At 41.4% G+C, this 19,651-nt stretch overlaps 1 protein-coding gene across 4 annotated transcripts in view; it reads right to left on the bottom strand.

Moving 5' to 3' along the window:
• PCDH15 (protocadherin related 15) overlaps positions 1-19,651 on the bottom strand; it is a 455,276-nt gene that overhangs the window by 89,533 nt on the left and 346,092 nt on the right. For all 4 annotated transcript variants that reach the window (XM_051618391.1, XM_051618393.1, XM_051618392.1 and 1 more), the window contains 2 exons: positions 12,549-12,665; positions 1,079-1,219 (listed from right to left, as the gene is read on the bottom strand). In XM_051618391.1, coding sequence (XP_051474351.1) covers positions 1,079-1,219; positions 12,549-12,665 — 258 coding nt within the window. The remainder of the gene's footprint in view (positions 1-1,078; positions 1,220-12,548; positions 12,666-19,651) is intronic.

Below are 19,651 nucleotides of genomic sequence, written 5' to 3'. Positions count from 1 at the left end.
TCTGCTCAATTTACCCCTGGTCTGCCCTAATGTAGAGCAGTCTTCATATAGAAGCGTGGCTCTGTGACTGTGTGCACATCACCTGTGGTGTGAAGTAACACAACTTCAGGAAACGGCCAGAGAGAAGTAAAAATCAAAAGTGCACCAGCAGAAAAGCTGGTGGTGTTTACCCAGAGATGATTATCTCTGAGTTTTACTTAGTTAAAAACTAAAAAGGACTCAAATTAGCACTGCCCCAAGTTCCTAAAACAATGACAGGATTACAATGCTGCTCAAACTCGTAGTGCTGCTTGATGGGATACTCAGAATGGGAAACAGTGAACCAGCTTTTTCCTCATACTGGAAAAATATGCAAACAAACCTCTCTTTAATCCTCATTTCAAAAACAAAGAATAGAAAGAAGAAACAAAACACACCTCAAAGACCATACTGAAGGTTGGCAGTTTCCAAGTAAAGAAATCACATATAAACCCCCAAATGTTGTAGATACATTAATATATTTTGGCTTACTTAAGTTTTCATTTTTAACTACCCCCTTGGATTTCTGAGGGAAGACCTGCCCCAATGATTTTTAATAAAATCATAACCCACTCCACACTAACTGCAATTGAGACCCTTCAGGAACAGTAGCAACAGAACAGCAATTGAAGTCCCCTTAGAGCCAATGTGTTTACATGACAACACTTAGAAATGCAAGTCCCAATGTATCCACCACCACAGTAATTTTCTTTACAAAATATTTCACTGTTCTTGCAAAGTTCTCACAAAACTGCTGCACTGACAGCCCTGCTGAAAACAAAGAGATCAGTCACTTTCAACAAAATGGGGTTTCCTTCAGCTGTCTCCCTGCTTCCTCTGCCCTCCTAACAGCAGCAATCACGTTCACAACAGACATTTCTGAAATCAAAAAGGCACAAAACGTGCCAGGAAGAAATTAAGGAGGTAAAGAAACCAACAGCATAAAAACATCACATCTTTTTAAACCATATAAAGCAATCCAGTGAAACACAGAGGTAAGAGGAACGCCATCAAACACAGGCAGCATTTCCTGACCATACACAGCTCTACAAGTTTGTACCTTAAACACTGTGCTTGGCTGCTCATTCAGGTTCACCCGGGTTACTACACGGCCTGAGTCTTCCTCCACGTCAAAAATGCTGGCACTGTAAGGGAACTGGGCCACATCCACCTTGTACCGGACCCGACTGGCTGGTGTGTCCTGCAAGGAAAGAACAGTGCAACTTACACACCTTGGTATTTTCACACATCTCATTGAGTCAGTAAAGGACTAACGTGCAACGTGGGTGTTCATCATCATCAGATCTCCATGAACAGAACTTGCTGTTTGTCTTCTTCATGACTGGGTTTGTTACTCTCTTACTTCCCCCCCCAAAAAAACACCTTATAGGGACATCTGGGAGATCCAGTAAGAAAACATGACCAGAGGCTTGGAAAGAAGAGAGCTGAAAAACCCATCTACTTAAATACAGACAGAAGCAGGAGTCTGGCCTATGACTTCTTACATTTTTTAACAGAAGATAGGCATGGCTTAAGGCTGGTTAATACCCCTTGCAAGAATCTTTTAACATGTTATACAAACTCCTTTGAAGTTCAAGAAATTTCTACATGCTCCAAAAACTCCAACACTTACTCAGCTACACTGCTGCTGAAGATGGGAAGTTGTGTGTTATGATCTTTTCTGAAACAGCAGACCATAGTTCTGTGTACAGGACAGTCCAGCCTATGTGACATTCACACTCTTTCAGAGGAAGCTACATGGAAACAGCTCTGGGTGGCTTAGGCAAACCTGCCATGGATCCTAAACTAGTCTGGGATTCTACAAAAAGCGACCCTTCACTGAAGAATATCTATTTGAATTAGAAGACTATAGAGAGCTTGTAAGAATTTAATGGATAGTGTCAATGTTATAGTTGTCAGAAGCACAAGAACACCTAAGTGTAACACTAAGGCCACAGGACAAGGCAGCCAGACCACCTAAGCCCTTCTCCTTGTAAAACTGTGTGCTTAACACCTTGTACTTACAGAGGAGTGAGACTGGGATGGATGAAACTGAGACATTAACGGAGTTTCAGAGAATCACTGACTGGTTTTGGGTTGGAAGAGACCATAAATATCATCTAGTTCCAACCCCCTGCATGGGCAGGGACACCTCCCACCAGCCCAGGCTGCTCCAAGCCCCATCCAACCTGCCCTTCAACACTGCCAGGGATGGGGCAGCCACAGCTTCCCTGGGCAACCTGGGCCAGGGTCTCACCACCCTCACAGGGAAGAATTTCCTCCTACTGTCTAGTTTAAATTTCACCTCTCTCAGTTTGAAACCATTCCCCCTCATCCCATTACTCCATGTCCTTGTCAAAAGTCTCTCCCCAGCTTTCCTGGAGGTCTCCCCAAAGCCTTCTCTTCTCCAGGTTGAACACCCCCAACTCTCAGCCTGTCTCCAGAGCAGATCTGCTTCAGCCCTCAGATCATCTTCATGGCCCCCTCTGGACTCACTCCAACAGCTCCATGTCCTTCTTATGTTGGGGGCTCCAGAGCTGGAGACAGTTCTCCACGTGGTGCCTCATGAGAGCAAAGGGGCACAATCCCCTCCCTGGCCCTGCTGGCTATGCAGCTGGTGATGCAGCCCAGGATATGGTGGGTTTCTGGGCTCCAGCACATGGTGCCAGCTCCTGGTGAGCTTCTCATCACCCAACACCCTCAGGTCCTTCTCCTATGGGCCATTTTTGACCCATTCTCCACCCAGCCTGTATTTGTCCTTGTGTAATGTATGAAAACACCACCCTAACGATTAAAAGAACTTCAAGGCATCATGCACAAGAGAGAGAGCAAACCCTGAAAAAGTGAGAAATCTCAGAGATCAGAGCATAACAGAGGTGATTACACAACTTTTCCCTTGGCATTCTCTGATTCAGTCATTTTTCTTCAACATCCTAATTAAGAGGAAATTACCTGCTGAAATTCCACTCTATTTGGTTTCAGAGTAATGGTCCTCACATTTGCTTGGAAGACTAAATGCTATCATCATCATTAAACCTGCACACACTAGGTAATTTGTTATTAAATAAACAAAAATCTCATCAGGTTATTGTTCCTGATATGACTATCAAGTATACCTTTCTGTTGTTATTTCTGAAAATATAAAAAATAGGGATTTTTTTTTAATTTATTTACTGTATTTTGGCACCAATGTAATTAGAAAAATCTCCAGAGAGGTTTTCTGGGGAAATCTATTTAGAAGTGAGTTTTAATTATCTCATGTATTAATCATCTTTCTCCTCTGTTCTAAATTAATTTAGATGCATTCCTATGTTGACAGCAAAACTCACATATAGCAGATAAGATTCTCAAATAAACCACAGAGCATGGATTGTGCTTGGCAGGAACCAAGTCCAGTCTCTCACACCACAGTTTTCCTGAGAGTTCAAGACTAACACGAAACTTGGATTGGAAGCTCATCCAGCTTCAATTATTTCTTTTATTGCTGCTTAATTCCTGAAGTTTCCATTTGCTCTAGGGAAGTTATATTAATTTGTTGCACAGCTGACAGGTCCAAAAATGTCCCCAGTGTTCCTGTTAGATGATGCCTTGGGCAAAGAGGCCACGGAGGGTGCACATGTGCACTGTCAAGATAACTCTCAGCTAGGCACAGCCAGGCTGCAGAGAAACTGCACTGCAGTGAAAGCAGGAGAAATGGTGACAAGTGCAAGACAACAAGAACTTCTGTGTGTTTTTATGCATATTCCTGAAAGGAATCCAAAAGGAAGCTGGGAGTCATTACTCCCACTATCCAAATGGGTAACTGATGGACAAAGCCAGAATGAGCTGGCCCAGGAAGGAGAAGGAAAAAACCCATTTTGCTTTCATTTGCAATCTACTTGTGAGGATCCCAGACATGCACCTGGTAAAGGACCTGGATTTTACCCCTAAATACTAGGATGGAATAGTGGCATAATGAATACAGTCCTTTATGTACCAAGTCCCTTTGTACTCAATGCCACTTTCTGACTCAAGCAAGAAAACTGAGGCCAGAGATAAAATGTAAAACAAGTGATAGTAAATTATCTCCATCTGTAGATTTAAACTCAAATCTGAATCATCTGCAGCATGAAGAGGTCACTGAGGCAGATTTTGTAAAATGACTTGTATGAGAAAAAGGGAAAGTGATGCTAAAATCAGAATTTCCAGGTGGTGGCACATGTTCTTTGTAACAAGCTCAAAGTCAAGTGACCAATAAAGAGGGGGCAGATCACAGGGCAGCTGAATGACTTTGGTGGGTCTTATCCCAGCTATGGGCTGTGAATGGTGCCCTCATGTATAGTCACCCTAATTTAATCTACATATTCTCTAACATTTGAATTATTTTGTTCTTCAGTCTGTCACTCAACTCTTGCTGAGTTACACGCTACACAGCCTGAAATTCTGAATTACTGAAATTGGAAATTCTGAATTAATAACTACAACAAACTGAATACAAAAAGAACACGAACTTTTAAAGCCGTGAGGTAAAATTACTTTAAGAACTCAGTGAATTAGCAGCATGTTTCCCAAATACAAATCTCTATGGCAGACACTATGAAATCCAGCAGTAATAGTTCTTTAAAGATCAAGCCATGGACTGCCTGAAAATGCTTTCATCTCCAATTAAATATCTGTGAAATCTCGAATTAAGTATCTGTTAGCATCTTTCTTTTAGTGAGTGGCTGTAAAAGAACAAGGACTATTACTCTTGATTTGACAAAAGGGCTCCATTGAACAAAAACCTAACCAAGTATTCTGAGACCAAATAAACCATTAAATTGTATGTTCTGGAGCTCTGGAAGCTGATTGCTTGTGAAAATTAGTGTTCTGCATCTGTTTCTATTGACACTTCAAATCAACAAAATCAGAATATGCAAGGGAACTGCCCACAGCAGAAATATTCCAGCTGTTACAGTGATAAAGTATACCAAAAAATGCATATAGAGGGAAAAGAAAACACCTCAAGTTGCATCAATTGTGGGAATATTCACCTCCTGATACACAAAGCAAACAAACTAAGCACCTATCAGACTGCTCATGTTGCTCCCCTTTCAAAATATTTGGAGGGTTATGAGCTTTGAGAACCCAGTCATGATCATTTGGCTTCTTTCAGCACCACACCAGTAAAGCATGAACTGCTCTCAAGAAAGAAAACCTCCTCTGGTATCCAAGGATGACTTCGGGTGTGTTTCAGGAACTGAGGTATGTGTACAGACCTGCTGAGAACCATCACAGGTAGCCCCTTTGCCAAGAAAAAAAACCACAACAACCACCCTTCAAATCCCTCCATGTGCAATTGTCTCATTTAAAACACAGATTTGAAAACTTTGGTAGGTAACAGGAAATAAGAGGTTTAAAGTTTGCTCCTGTCACCAAAACCTTCCCAGTCTCGAGACTGATCAAGTTTGACCTCTGGAGCTTCAAGCCAAACCACTGCTCTGCTGCACACTTGGCTTGATCATTCCCCAGAGCCACAAGAGTCCTTCTGCTTCCCTTTCTCCTGCTCCTGAAGTGCCTGTCCCTGCCGTTTTAATTCAGAGAACACACTAGTTGGTGTAGGAAACAAAGATACCATGGCCTCTCTTTGGTTTTTTTTCTTTTTTCTGTGGCCATGCACAAGTTGACATTTATTTTTAGATCAAGTTACATCAAAAGCCAAGACGGAGAGAGAAAAAGCAGCAAGAGGGAGGAAGTTTAAAAGCAATTTCAGCTCTGTCTCCATACACCTGCCAAATGCAGAACTGGTGAGTCAGGCAGGTGGCCCAAGTGGTGTCTAGACACTGGTTCCAGACATTGTCACTTCCTGCTCCTCAAGCATTTAAGGCAGCTCTGCTTTTGGGTGGGCCAGTTGTCATTCCCTGAGAGCTGAGCTCTCAAACTGAGCACCAAGAGGGGAAGTAACAGAAACAGTCCTGAGGACTCTCAGCAACATTGAATTGAGGGATGTGTGCATCTGTACCACCCCTGAGACGGGCTGCAGACTTTTTCAGCTACAGAGCTATTTGCCCAGAGAAGAGCTGGCAAGAGATGCTGGCTGTGCTAAGGAAATTCAGAAGAGTCAGCCACCAGCTTGGTCCAGGCTCTGGGGACTCCATCTCTCTCTCTGGACAGACTTGAAAACATCTCTGAAAGAAACCAAAGCTGCCTATACACTTGTGAGCTAAAGCAAAGAAGGAATTAAATATTTTTCTACAGGATATTATCACATTTCCCTTAGTTACTAAAAGGGCTTCTTTGGCACCTCCAGCTTTCTGTGGTTTCCCAGCCACATGAAACCCTTGCAAAGTTACACACCTCACACAGGGCATCTGCTTGCACCTTTTACTATTTTTGACTGTCTTTTGGTCAGAATACTGCCTTCAACACAAAAGAGTCAGTGGGGAAAATAAACTCCCCTTCTGGGAAAAACCTCCTGGAAAGAAAACTCCAGCTGGGATGTGCACACTGCCCACCTGCAGCATCCTAGCTCATGGTACCAGCCTGTTGGCTCAGGGTGCACAGAGGCTGTGCTGCCTCACCCCTCTCTGCTCCTTCTCAGTCTGTTCAAAACTGTTCAACTCTTGCCAGCTCATTTAAAAGCTACCTCCCTCTCTTCTTTCAGAGATTTCTGCCCAACATAGTATTTTAAACACAAGTACTTACACTTTAAAAGGATTGTTCAGATGCTAAACAGAAAGTGTGATCAATTCCCTCAGCGATTTCAATTGCAATGTTTGTAAAACTGAAAGGTTTGATTTTACTGAGGTACACCATTTCCTTAGAAAGAATTGAAGCTGTACTCAAGTTTCTCCTTGGCAGCTGTACAACCGTGGTTCTAGTTACCACCATAATTTCCTCTGGCTCCCTTGGCCTGGTTCTGTTGCTTTCTGCCTAGTTTTTTCTTACCCTTCACATGTAGTGTACCTGGAATTAGATGCAAGCTCTTCTGGGAGAGGCAGGGTAACTACAGAATGCACTAAGCAGTTTGAGAAATCAGATACCACGTAACTATTTCAAAACTGTAAAATAAATAAAAACTATCCTGTGGATGGATACAATAAACCAAAGGACAATATATGTTGATTTAGGATATTATCTAAAACACATGAAACCAAAATTTACCAGATTTCAGATACCAGAATGATAATTCAAATAAGAGTGTTTAAAACAAATGTAACAGTAACTTCTGAAACATGACTTGCATTCTCAGTCACTGAGGAAAAGTGAATTCAAGGTAGAAAAGAAAGGAAAGGAGAAACTGATAAGAACTTTAACTGCCATTTCCTCCTGAAAGCCCCTCAAACCCTGCTCTGGCCCTTAGTAAGAGGCTCTAGTTTCTATGTTTTACTTCACATTTCACTGAGGATCTGAGGGAATAACTCTCAGAGATCTCTTCTACTTTCAGGACCAGTTGTTTTTTTATTTTTTTTTTGACCACTTCAAAATCCATAGCTCAAAATAAAAACAAAGAAATACCTGCTTGGGAACATTTGAATCTAGCCTAGATACTCCGTTTTGATTCAGTAACTGTTAAGAGTAGCCAGAAATCATGGATTTTCATAACCAATCCAATTAGCAACAGTTACATTCTAATTATGGCTTCATGTTCTAGGCATAAGGTTTGTAGAGTTCAATTAAGAAAATTCCACACCTTCCTGCTGACTCACGGACTCATTCAGTCACAGACACCCACATACTAAGTTACACTGACCTGCAAATAATTTACTGCATGGAGATTTGATGGAGAAGTGTTTTCAAGGAAAGCAAAAAGCCTTTAAAATCTACCTCTCCAACACATCAATCAAACAGTGCTTAATTTAAGAAGCACTTACTCCTAACTCCTTGTGGCTGCTTTTTGGAACTGCATCGTGCTCACTCATGGCACTTTAATATATGTATGTTAAAAGTCTGTAAATCACTTCGGAAAAACACTGCTACTGTAAACCAGCCTCTTCCAATCTCATCTTTCATCTATTCTATTTCTTTGCACCCACACTGTCTTCACTGACCATCTAACACTTGCATATTTATTTATGACTTGTCCTTTAGAAGTCAAAAGCCACAGCCTAATGATCTGTTCCCAGGAACAACACTGAATGAGCCCTTCCACAGTCAAAAAGTAACACAGTAGGGAAAATACCTGCAGCCTTTGCTACAGATGATGATTTATTAAGGTTGACTTCAGTGGTGTGATTTTTTTTTCTACCACTTAGGTGTCCATCACTGTTGCTGTCACCTTTGCTTTTGAGAGACTAGGAGGAACAACAGGACAGGAACATTCACCACCTCCTTTCTACACCAAACCCATTCTCCTGCTGTTGCAAAATTCAAATTTGCCTTATCTGCAGAGAAATCACAGGCAGGTGCTGAGCATTTCAATTTGGAGTCTCATATCATTCATATTAATTTGACAATGCAGAGCAAAGCTGGGATTTGCTGAAGACAGTGGGCAGTCTCTGAAGGGCTGATTAGGTCTGAAAAGCTTTTATTGCAGATGATGAAAAAAAATTTAGCTTTTATTCTGGGCAAGAGTTTAATGTTGACAGGGGAATAGTCTGCATTACTTGTCAAATGACAGCAGAAAAATTCAGGCTTAGATATTTCAAATTAGACCTCTTATTAGACCTGCCCTCATCATCAGGCATCTTTTAAAGCCACAATTATTTTCTTAACAGATATACATTTCTTTCTCTGAACTGATAAAACACATATATCAGTACTGTGCAAATGAGATTGTACCAGGTTAAAAATCTCAAAACAACTAACATTTTGATGCTGATAGCTAAGAATATTCTTTCCCTTAAGGCAAGTTTACAGTAAGGTACTCTTGCTGAACAGAGAAAAGGTTTTGTGGTTTTTAAAATATCTGGTGAATTAATATAAAATACTTTGTGACACTATTAAATGTCAAAACTAGCTCCAAATAAATACAGATTTGCCAATAGCACAAACATCTAAACAGGCTGGCTCAGAAAAAGAAACAAAGTAATTTCAGCCCTGCTAGTTTTTACTTTTAAAATAAAAAATAATAAAAAAAGAAGATAGTGGAAACTATCAGCCATTAGTTTGAAATAAACTACCAGCTTTCAAAAACTATTTTAAATACTTTCCTCAAATACTTTCCTCCAGAGTTAGTTAACATTTATGGTTATTATATTTATTAAATGCCTCAGGGTAGCTTCACTGCTAAGTCTTCATAAAAGTCAAAGAATTGCTACAGCTGATTTCAAAGAGATTCTCTAGCGCCAATGAATAATTATTATTTTTGTACCCTCACCAGCCATTCATGTTGAAATGTCCATGGAATAGAAATGAATCCTCTTGCCCAGTTTCACTGATCTGCTACATCCCTTTCAGCAGACTTTTCCCAAAGACCAGTATGACAAAGCTGGATGACCAAATGCAAACTGGTGTAAGGGGCAGAGACAAGACCTCAGGACTTTGAATAATGAACTCAGCATTCTCCAGTTCTCCTGTGGCCATCAAAAACCTGCAGTGTCAACAACCATGCACAGCCAGTTTCCCCCACTCTCCACTGGCAGATCACTCTGAAGCAACTGCACTTGTGGCCCAGGCAGAGTGTTTGCTCTCGAGTGACGTGCTGCCAACTGCTGAGGATGAGGGCTCCTGAACGGAAATGGTGCTTCCTGCCTCCCTGCTTTTCCAAATCATTCCTAGGCAGAGCCACAGAGAATCTTCTCCAGCTCAGCAGCATCTGTTTAACTCCCTGAAGTGCTGAATGCAATGCAGACCTTGATGTGAAGGCAAGCTTTACTAATTTGGTGGTAATACTCCAGTGGTACAGGGTTTTATTGAGGAAGAAATGCAAGCAAAATGAGCTAACACCTTTGTGCAATATACAGGGTAAACATGACCCTTGCAGGCTTCTAGTGCCACCCAGAAACTTTGTCCACTTTGACTGTAATTTCCCTCTGTAAACACCCACGTTCCTATGCCTGACCTATGGGAGAATAAGACATTTATGAATGGTGAAAGTAAAAGTCATTCACAGAGTAGAACCAACCAGTCTTAAATCCATTTCAAAACAGTTCTCCAGTAAATAATAATGAGATCAGAGCAAACAAGCTTACTTTTCCCAGCAAATTCCTGTTTTAAACAGTCACTAAGACGCTGGTGGAAAATTGGTCCTGGTGTGCCCCAAGGAACAGTGAGAGAGGTCAAACAAGAGCACTTGGACTTTAGCAAAAGGGCAATGGGAGCAAGAGCGTAGGTATGCCACAAAAATGGGATCTCTTAGGAAGCCCTCTGAAGGATTAGAGTGGGAAGTTCTGTACTTTAGACTTCTGTCATGCTACTAGAAATATATCCCCCTGCTTAACAGTTCCAGCCCGAAACTGCAGGTACAGAACTGGTTCACCTTGCATGTCCCTGAGCTTTCCAGGTGCTGCAGCTTCACAGAATGACAGGGTATTAGGAGTTGGAAGGGACCTCTGAAAATCATTGAGTCCAACCCCCCTGACAGAGCAGGACCAAAAAAAACAAACAACTAGGGCAGATCACTCAGAAAGGCATCCAGACAGGTCTTGAACGTCATCAGAGAAGAAGCCTCCACAGCCTCACTGGGCAGCCTGTCCCAGGGCTCTGTCACCCTCACAGGAAAGAAGTTCTTCCTCATGTTGAGGTGGAACTTCTTGTGCTGGAGTTTGAATCCATTGCCCCTCATCCTGTCACAGGGCACAAGTGAAAAAAGGTCTCCCTGCCTTCTTGATGCCCTCATCTATTTATATATATATGTTGTAGCTTGTTGCCTTTATAGCAATTTCCTGGCTAGGAAGATGTCCACAGATACGCTTCAAGTTTGTCAGAGCTCTGACCAGCCTCCTTCCTGTTAGTTAAGATGTATTACATGGAAACAGAGTTAAAGGTTTGAGTCCTTCAGCTAGGGAGGGAAAGCAGCCTAAGCCTCTAGCATCCCAGAAAGGCTTCTCATAACAAGAGGCAAAGAGAGGAGAGGAGGCACTACCACCACTCCAGCTTTCTCCTGCTGCATGCTGAAACCTATGAATACACCCAGACGTGTCTTTGAAGGAGAGTGTAGGTGCCTGCCATGAAGACAGTGGTCCTAGGCAATGCATTTTCAAAGCATCTCTAAAGCAAGACACTAGGAATTCCCACTTGCCTCTGCTGATCAGTCTAATGCACACATGTGCTGACTATTCTGCTTGGCATTCAGCAGATCTGTGATTAACCTGTTGGCTGGCTAGGGCCCCACTCTAACGTGCCTGTGCTCTATGGAAGGAGCTTAGCACCCATCTGAGGCTCCATTCTCCAAGCAGAGCACTCAAAACCGGGCACCAATGTCTCTCACACTCCCCTTCAGCTGTCCAGGGCTAGCCGTGAAGGCACACCTCTGCATTTCATTCACTGCTCACATAACATCTGTATCCTCTGCTGCCATGTTCCCTAAACACTCTGTAGCACTAACAACTGCTCTTTGTCACCTACTTGATGGTATTTCTCACTTTCATATACTTTAAACAAACAACAGTCCAGATCTTCAGCTATTCCAAACTACCTTCAGTGCCTCCAGGGTCAGTAACACCCCACTGCTATGTCATCACCTGGGGGGAATTTGCTTACATTCATGTGTTAGGACTTACAGAAGAGGACAGCAGGACTGTCCTGCTTTAACATTTCTGTCCTTTGGTGGTAAATAAATTACTGTGGTGCATATTTAGCTGAGCTACAGTTCATTTGTGTCAAATCACTGCCATCAGTTTTTAACGTGCATGGCACGTTCTCCCCGAACTCCTGTCCCTGAGGATTATTCTCCTTAATATGCCAAACACTAGCAATTAAAAATTAAACCCGGCTGACAGAATATCATTGGTTCTTACTGTCCTCAGTGTATCATCTGGTCACCAGTGTTGATCAACCTCTGGTCACGAAAATTGATATTACCCTTCAGAATAGCTAACAAGTCAAAAATATGTGCCCAGTTCTGTCAATCAAGTGTTTTACCAAGGAAGAATGATAAAGGCCAGTGGCAAAAAAAAACCTTATCCCCCAAACAGGTGCACTGGTTCAAAGACTACACATCCAACAGGGCTGGCTGGTGAGCTGGACACCTCCAGGTGACCCTGAGATGTCTCAGACTGGAAATATACAATGGCTGTGAAATCAAGAAAGCTACAATCTTACGAAGTTGTGGTTTGTTTCCTCTTTAAGCTGCAGAACTGTACCAAAGACAGGCATGGCTTCCCTTCCTGCCTATTCTTCTTATTCATCTGTGAAGTCAGATAAAGGGCTTTCCAAAAAATCTTCCAGACTGAAAGGAGCTGTATCATTGATTTTCCAGCTTCAGGAACACTCATTGTAAATGCAGCCTCTGTCCAGAACAACAAAGGACAGGCTGACATAAAAAAAAATAATAATAATAGAAATGTATGAGTTACTGCTCTGTGAAACTCATAATAATCACCTTTGTTGTTAAGAAAGTTAGGTCACTTCTGAGGGTTAAAGATTTTTCCCTCTTGGGTGCAGAGTATTAATAGAACCTTTTTGCTTACCGGAGGATCTTGATCCTCAGCTGAAACGGTGGTGATAACAGTGCCCTTGACTGCATTGGGAGCAACCATCCCCCTGTAGAGCTTTTTGCTAAATACTGGAGCATAATCATTCATATCCTGCAAAACATAATTAAGAGTTTAGTTCTGAAGTTCAAACAAAATTACAGACGCATTCACAATTATGGTTTTTTTCAAGATCTACCCAATCACTCCTTCCTCATTAGGAAGCCCATTTGCCATTCACGGTCACTCTTGGCTCTCAGCTCCATTACTGCTGCACAAAACTAGCACACAAGGGGGAAGTGCCAAAGTTTCAAAACAAAATATTCATGTGAGACAGAAGGAACTTCTGCAGAAAAAAACAGTCTCACAAGCAAACAAAACAGAGATTTCCATGACACCTGCTTCTCAAGCAGTGGGGCTCACAACATGGCTCTGCTCATTTTCTACGACGAACGAGCTGCTGTTGTCTGACAGTGTTTGTTACCTCTAATATGCAATAAACAAACAGAAAATATAACCTCAGATTAGTATCAATGCCTCAAGAGAGCTTAAGATCTTCAGACAGAGGGAGGTGTTGTCAAAAAGGAGCTTCCAAGGCTTGGGGGTTAAGCCCAGTTTCATTGCCACACGAGCATGTGCATGCACAGATGTGTAATTCCACACCTAGGGAAGATGCAGCAGTCACATCCACGGGGCTCTCAGGGACATGGACACATCAGGAGCCACAAACATTTAGAAACTCAACCAGCACCACAGGTTGTTAAAAAACATTCATTCTGAGTTGCCAGAAAATATTTTTTTGTCAAGATTCTCTCACAGAGAGTTGTGGAAAATTTCCCTGCACGTTTCTTTAAAAAAAACTACACATACATCTCTAAATCATAAGATTTATTCTATTAATAAAACTGATTTCCAGATGTTTATATACTGAACCACCTTCCTAGCTCAAATTCTGCTAAGAACAGATGTATTAATTTCTGCATACTCCTATTTCCACTGTTTTGTGCATAAAATAGATAACATTTTCTGGGTTGCTCTGCAGAACGAGTAAGAAGCATCATATGCCTTCAGCAGCAGGAGTGACTTCCACTGATCCACAAATGAAGAGCAGGGGTTTTTCCCCCTCTTAAAGCAGAATGACTGCTTGAGCTATGGGGAAATACAGGGAAATACGTGTCTTAGGTAAACCACACCAACACAGCTACTCCAAGTTTCTACTCCTTGTTGCCACAGCTCATCCTGCAAATGCAATATGCTGATACTGGCCAGCATCCTGTATTACACAGGCATTTAAAATATTCATCCACACCCATCAAAGGAAACGACAGCAATAATAAACATCTCTATGAAAACCAAAAACTGTGACAAGTCCACCTAGTAAATGCCTGAATAGTTAATGCACCTTGTGGAAAGTTCTGCTGTTCAAGTCTTCGAGGCGCTGGAAATGGTTTTTTCTCTGCTTTTCAGAGAGACAAATGGATCACCAAAAAGTGACTACTGGGCAATTCAAACTAGGAGAGCATTCAAATGAAAACATCTTGGAAAAACATTCAAATTCAAACAGATTAGCACTCTTCCACGGAATGACACGTATTGAATCTTATAATTTCAATTTCTCAACCTGATCGCAAGAAAATTATTTAGCTCATCTGAGAATTAAGTACTCAAGAGCATTTTACATAAACCATCTCCTTCCTCATAACTCTTCAAAGTGACAAGGTGCTTGTAAAAAACCAAAACAAGCCATCCTTTGTTCCACTTTGCTCCCAGGAACTCCAGAGCAATACACAGCTGTGGCAAAGAAACCAGCATCATCCAGCAGCCTCACCCTGTAAGGCTCCATGCACAGCCAGAGTACCTCAGAGACAGGCAGGAAATCACACCATTTGAGGCAGACACAAAGTAGCTATGAATACAGAAATCTTAGTCATATTGCAAATTAGGAATACTGAAAATTATCTCCAGTAGGGTAGGAGAAACACAACACGCACAGGTCTTACAACTGAGTAAATCAGTGTGTTTGGGACTGTTTTGGTTTGTAGACCCTGAAAGTGTTCCAGTGGGATATGACCTTTTAAAAACTGCATACACACAGACCCCTGTCTTTCCATATGAAGCCTCCATCTGGGGTAATGATTCAGTGTTATGCTTATAACAACTTTCATTTTCTTCCAGCTTTTGCTTCCAACCTCAGTGAAGCAGCTGAATTTTCTGGAATAACCCAGCATTTTATCTGTATTTCTTAATCTCTTCTGAATTCATCTCTGCCTGTGCACCTGCAAATCCACAGCTGTAGCTGGTATCTTACTTTTTTCAGCATAGCAGCAAGAGATCACTCTGGTGTTTCCTTATTGGGGGGTGGGGAGAATCACTCTGTGATGTTTTTCTTAGCTTGAATATCTTTACATGACCAAAATACCCAAAAAATCAGTGACTGAAGGTACTGGAAAGCAATTATAATCCTGTTTAAAGATGATAAAATACATCCTCTGCTATAGAAAAATGACTAAGTTATTATCCTTAACACACCTGCTTTTCAAGATACAAGGATCAGTACAAAGTACACAGGAATACAAAGCAAAGCATGAAGGAGGACACAGAAAGCCTTCTGCCTCTCTAACTTATCTTCCTCTAAGATGAGCTTTATGCACGTTTGTCCCTCATAAACCTGAGCTGAGCAAATAGGCACCAAATATCTCAGTCATGACCAGACAGAACAGCTCCACATGGTTTTTCTCCAGTTCACCTCTTCGTGAATCCTAAAACAACCACTCATTTTTATAGCAGAGTTCAAGCTTCAATGTTGCCACATTTAACAGAATAGAAGTTGCCCATCAGAATCAGCACAGGCCTTCTCCTTATGCAGCTGCAGTGAGTGCACTTCAGAGAGCAAGGCTGTCATCCCAGATGGGTGAACAAGGCTCATGTACTCATCACAAACATCCCTCAGGAATAGCTGCTACAAGCAGGACTGGGATTTTTGCAGGCAGGAGGTTTAACATACAAAACATTCACCTCCCATGGAAATGGGCTTTTGTTGTTGTTGTAATGCTTGCTTTATTCTACCAGAAGTCTTGCTTCAGAGGTGGTAGGGACATGTTGCAGAAATGCCTACATTATATCTCTTTCAACTGATAGAACTTCTCTTTCTTTGTTGTGGGCACTTAAAGGTACCAAAGAAGTCACAAAAGAAACTACTGATTTTCTGGCAAAAAAAAAAGCACCACCACCCAGGATGGAAAACAGTCTAGATGGGATTTTGTTACAGCACTGAAAGAAAGCACACTATTTTGTTTACTGTGAATAGCTCAGGAGGTCATGACCCACTCCATCCCATGCCCAAACCCGTGCCCCTGTAAGTCAAGATCCCCAATTCAATTTTCTTCACTGAAATGGGCTCAGCAGTGAGCACTGCTCAGCATTCCCTGACGGATTCACTGATGGAGTGCCCAGGTTTTCATCGCAGACACTGAGCAAAAAGTAAACATTGAGGCAAAGTACTGGGCTTCTCTCATCACTGCAGACTAAAGACAAGAGAAGGGTTTTTGCACAGCTAAGTAACTGAAGATGACTCCACACCTGGTGGCTTCTGCTTAAGACACCATGAAACCTGACTTTGCATAAAAAGGATGCAGCATCCAAGTGCAACCCCTCATCAGAGGTTAGGAATAGGGTAGTAACTTTCCACAAAGTGTTAGTTTCCTTTTAAATCTGGGGCATAATCCTCCTCATGCTCAAACGGCAGGACCTTACAACTGTTCACAGTTCATTGCTTCAGTCACATAAATCCAGGTTGCTATTAACTATCAGACACACACTAAAATACATAAATGGAAAATACAGGTAATGAATTCTCTACATATTTCACTTTAAAATACTTGGGCTGTGTATTTTGACAGTAAGATAATAGTAGCCACAAATTTATACATAAATACAAACCAGCCTGTGTGTCATTGCTCTCCTAGCTGTAGATATATTGTATTTTTATACCTATTTGTTTAAAAGTGAAAGAGCATTAAAACCCCAAAGCTTTCTTCCTATGACAGGTATCAAGAATGAAGGAAGCAGAGTATGTGAGAGATGCTCACATATTGTTCTTGAGAATCCACATTAGTACCTTCAAAAGCACATGAAGGCTTAAGATACTGCTTGATGCCAATCCGTTTGCTATCTCAGATGTCACCCTTAGGGTGTGCACGATCCCACCCCCTGATCAACTTCCTTACCCTCTGAACAAGACATCTCATTCACAAGCTTTAAAGGGCTGTCATTTAGCAAAAGGTTTGTGGCAACTAATTTGACCTGCCTGAAAAGATTATGAAAATGCTGAACAAAAAGGCTGGTGAACTGAGATAGTCATCTAGGCATGCCAATGAGGAGAAACAAAGTGTGGGGGAGGAAAGGCATCAAGGAGCAAATCAATATGTAATTTCAAAATCATTAAGACAGTCACTAGCTGTAATGTACTAGTACTAAACTAGATGCTCCTAGACAGGTGGTGACAGCCACCATGGGATGGCAGCACAACCAGAGGAGTAGGAAAACATCAGCAGTACAGTGTTCCCTGCATAGAATTAACTTATAAACTTAAATGGGCTTCAGAGACATTAATATATCTTTGATTTATGGGGACACCAAGGGACCTTTAGTAGTTGTACTCCACCAAGTTAAGAATTTAAGCATTTAACATCCGGGTGAAATAATTTCTTCCTTCTCATTTGCTGATCTGGGAAACACTCTGCCTGGATTCAAATGTCTGCCTTCTTCCTTCCCACTCCCCTGAGCTACAGCTGCGGCTCATCCCTGTCACCGCGGTTCAATTCCTAAAGTGAAACACTGCAACAAGCGCCACACTTGTCCAATTTGAATCTTGCCACTAACCTAAAGACTTCCTAAAAAATAATAATTGTTTCTGAAGAGGTGTTTTGAAAGAAGTCATGTTTTGTAAGAGAAATATAAAGAGTAAAGGCTGAAGTCAGTTGTTCCTCAGCTACCTGCACACAGACAAGCAACTCCAACTGAGACTCCTACCTATTTGATGTATATCTTTATGTACAAATACATGTATTTATGTTTACATATCTAGACCTCAGGCATAACAACTTGTGCAAAAGACCTTTCATCCTACAAAGGGAAACCTGTTACTGCACTGAAAACTTGCTGCCTTTAGCCTGCACTAGAGGGCAGCCCTACCAAATGGGAGCCAAGCCTCTCCTCCCCCAACGCCCACAAAAATCAACACCTTTTACCCTCTCCTAATTTCCTTCTTATGAAAACAGGGTTACACTTTTTTTTTTTTGTTTGGTTTTGTTTTGTTTTGGTTTTTTTGTTTTGTTTTTTTACATCTAGCCATCTAGGTTTTGGGGTCAGTTTGCTAGGGATTTTTTCTTCTTGTTTTTTTTGTTGTGTTTTGTTGGTTTTTTTTCGTTTGGTTTGGGGGGGGGGTTGGTGGTGTTGTTTTTTTTTTTGCAGCTTATAAAATCAGTCTGATTTTTTAATTCCTGTTTTTTGTAGACTTGTGACCTAATTATAATCAACATTGATTTTTTAAACTAAAATACCTGTAAAATCCATGACAGCAAAATCTATTAATCTGCTGAACAGTTCCAGAGGGACAAATTCCTGACAAAGAACACCAAAAATCACAGACTGTTGATTTATCTATGCCACTAAGAGGCTGACACTGTTGAGATGATTTTTACCACTAGCAATGTGTGCAGAGGTGCCTACCTGGGCAGCCTGCATTACAAATGTCATTTCTGCACAAAGCTTCTCTCTCCTCAACTGCTAAGCAGAAAGTATCTCAGAGTCTAAAGTCTATTTTACTCCCCAATTTCTGGCCTGTTGACAGACTCACTCATTAAGTTAGTTAGCTTTTTGTAATATTACCTTTTTTTTCCATTTGTATCCAGGTGTTTTCCCTACCACTTCAGGACTGTTCTCTTTGATTATACCTGCTGATACCAAGGTTCCTAGTTAGCTATGTCTAGGTGGAAATCAATATCCCCCCACTCTAAAACCAGTGTGAATGAACAATGTCGGAGTTAATAAATGCCTATTAGGCATTTACAGCTCCTTTTGCTGCTGGCTTTTATCGGAAGTGTAATGAAAAAGGGAAAAAAAATGTACTTTTAAAACAGTCCCTCCTTTCACTACTGTTAAATGTACAGAATATAATCCCACAAAGGCAGAAAGCAAAAAGCTTTACTTCAAAGCAGAGCATATGTCACACACTGAAATTTTCAAACCTTCCCCATCTTTTCCTACAACTACAGATATGTATCTGTAATTTGCTGCTGTCATTTTGTTTTGAACATCTGCCACTTAAGTCTATGTGCTCATTACCAGAGCTGGTGGCTTCCAGTCTGAGCTGCCTCCAAGTCTTTAACAATCCCCTGCTGTTCAGGGACTTCCAAGGGCACATTTAACATTCCTCTACTATACCCATGAAACTCTCTTCTACTGAAAGAAAAGGGGTGTTCTGGTATCACGGTGCTGGAAATCATCATTCCTCTTGTGCTGTCTTTAACCACAGAAATATGGCACTCAATATCTTATCAAAAAACCCCACCACAAACCAAACAAAAAACCCCTCACAAAAATCCCAAAACAAACCCACAAACACCCCCCCGAGATAATTTATTACTAAATAAGCAGAAGAAAAACCCTAACAGCCACAAGGTATTCTGGTCCTAAGGGCATCCATAGTCCTTAGGACCTGGACCAGCCTCACCCAGGCCCCCCCAGACCCTGTCCCTGGACACAGGAGCCCATTTCAGCCCAGTGGGGTCCTCAGTCTTGCTCCAGAAATGCCACAGGATACACATCAGCTGCAGCATCCCGCAGTGCCACAGCTCCTTACCATCCCTGCTACCTGGCAATAGCCACCTAGTGCCCTACTTCTTTCTATCATTTCTCAATTTCTGCAAATCCTCATATGATTCTATTTCTATTATTAAATTTAGAAACTTTCCAAAGCCTTTCAACATGATGCTAATCAACCTTATCCAGAACAGTACAAATATACTTATTTAATATTAAAATAAAAAAGTAATAAGATTTCACATCATAGGAATCTTAAATTACATCACGATCCAAAA

Source organism: Apus apus, chromosome 4 (genome assembly GCF_020740795.1).
Source record: "Apus apus isolate bApuApu2 chromosome 4, bApuApu2.pri.cur, whole genome shotgun sequence".
In the NCBI taxonomy this organism is placed as follows: Eukaryota; Metazoa; Chordata; class Aves; order Apodiformes; family Apodidae; genus Apus; species Apus apus.
The sequence above is the reverse complement of the archived record's forward strand: the minus strand, read 5'-3'. Positions and strand labels throughout refer to the sequence as shown.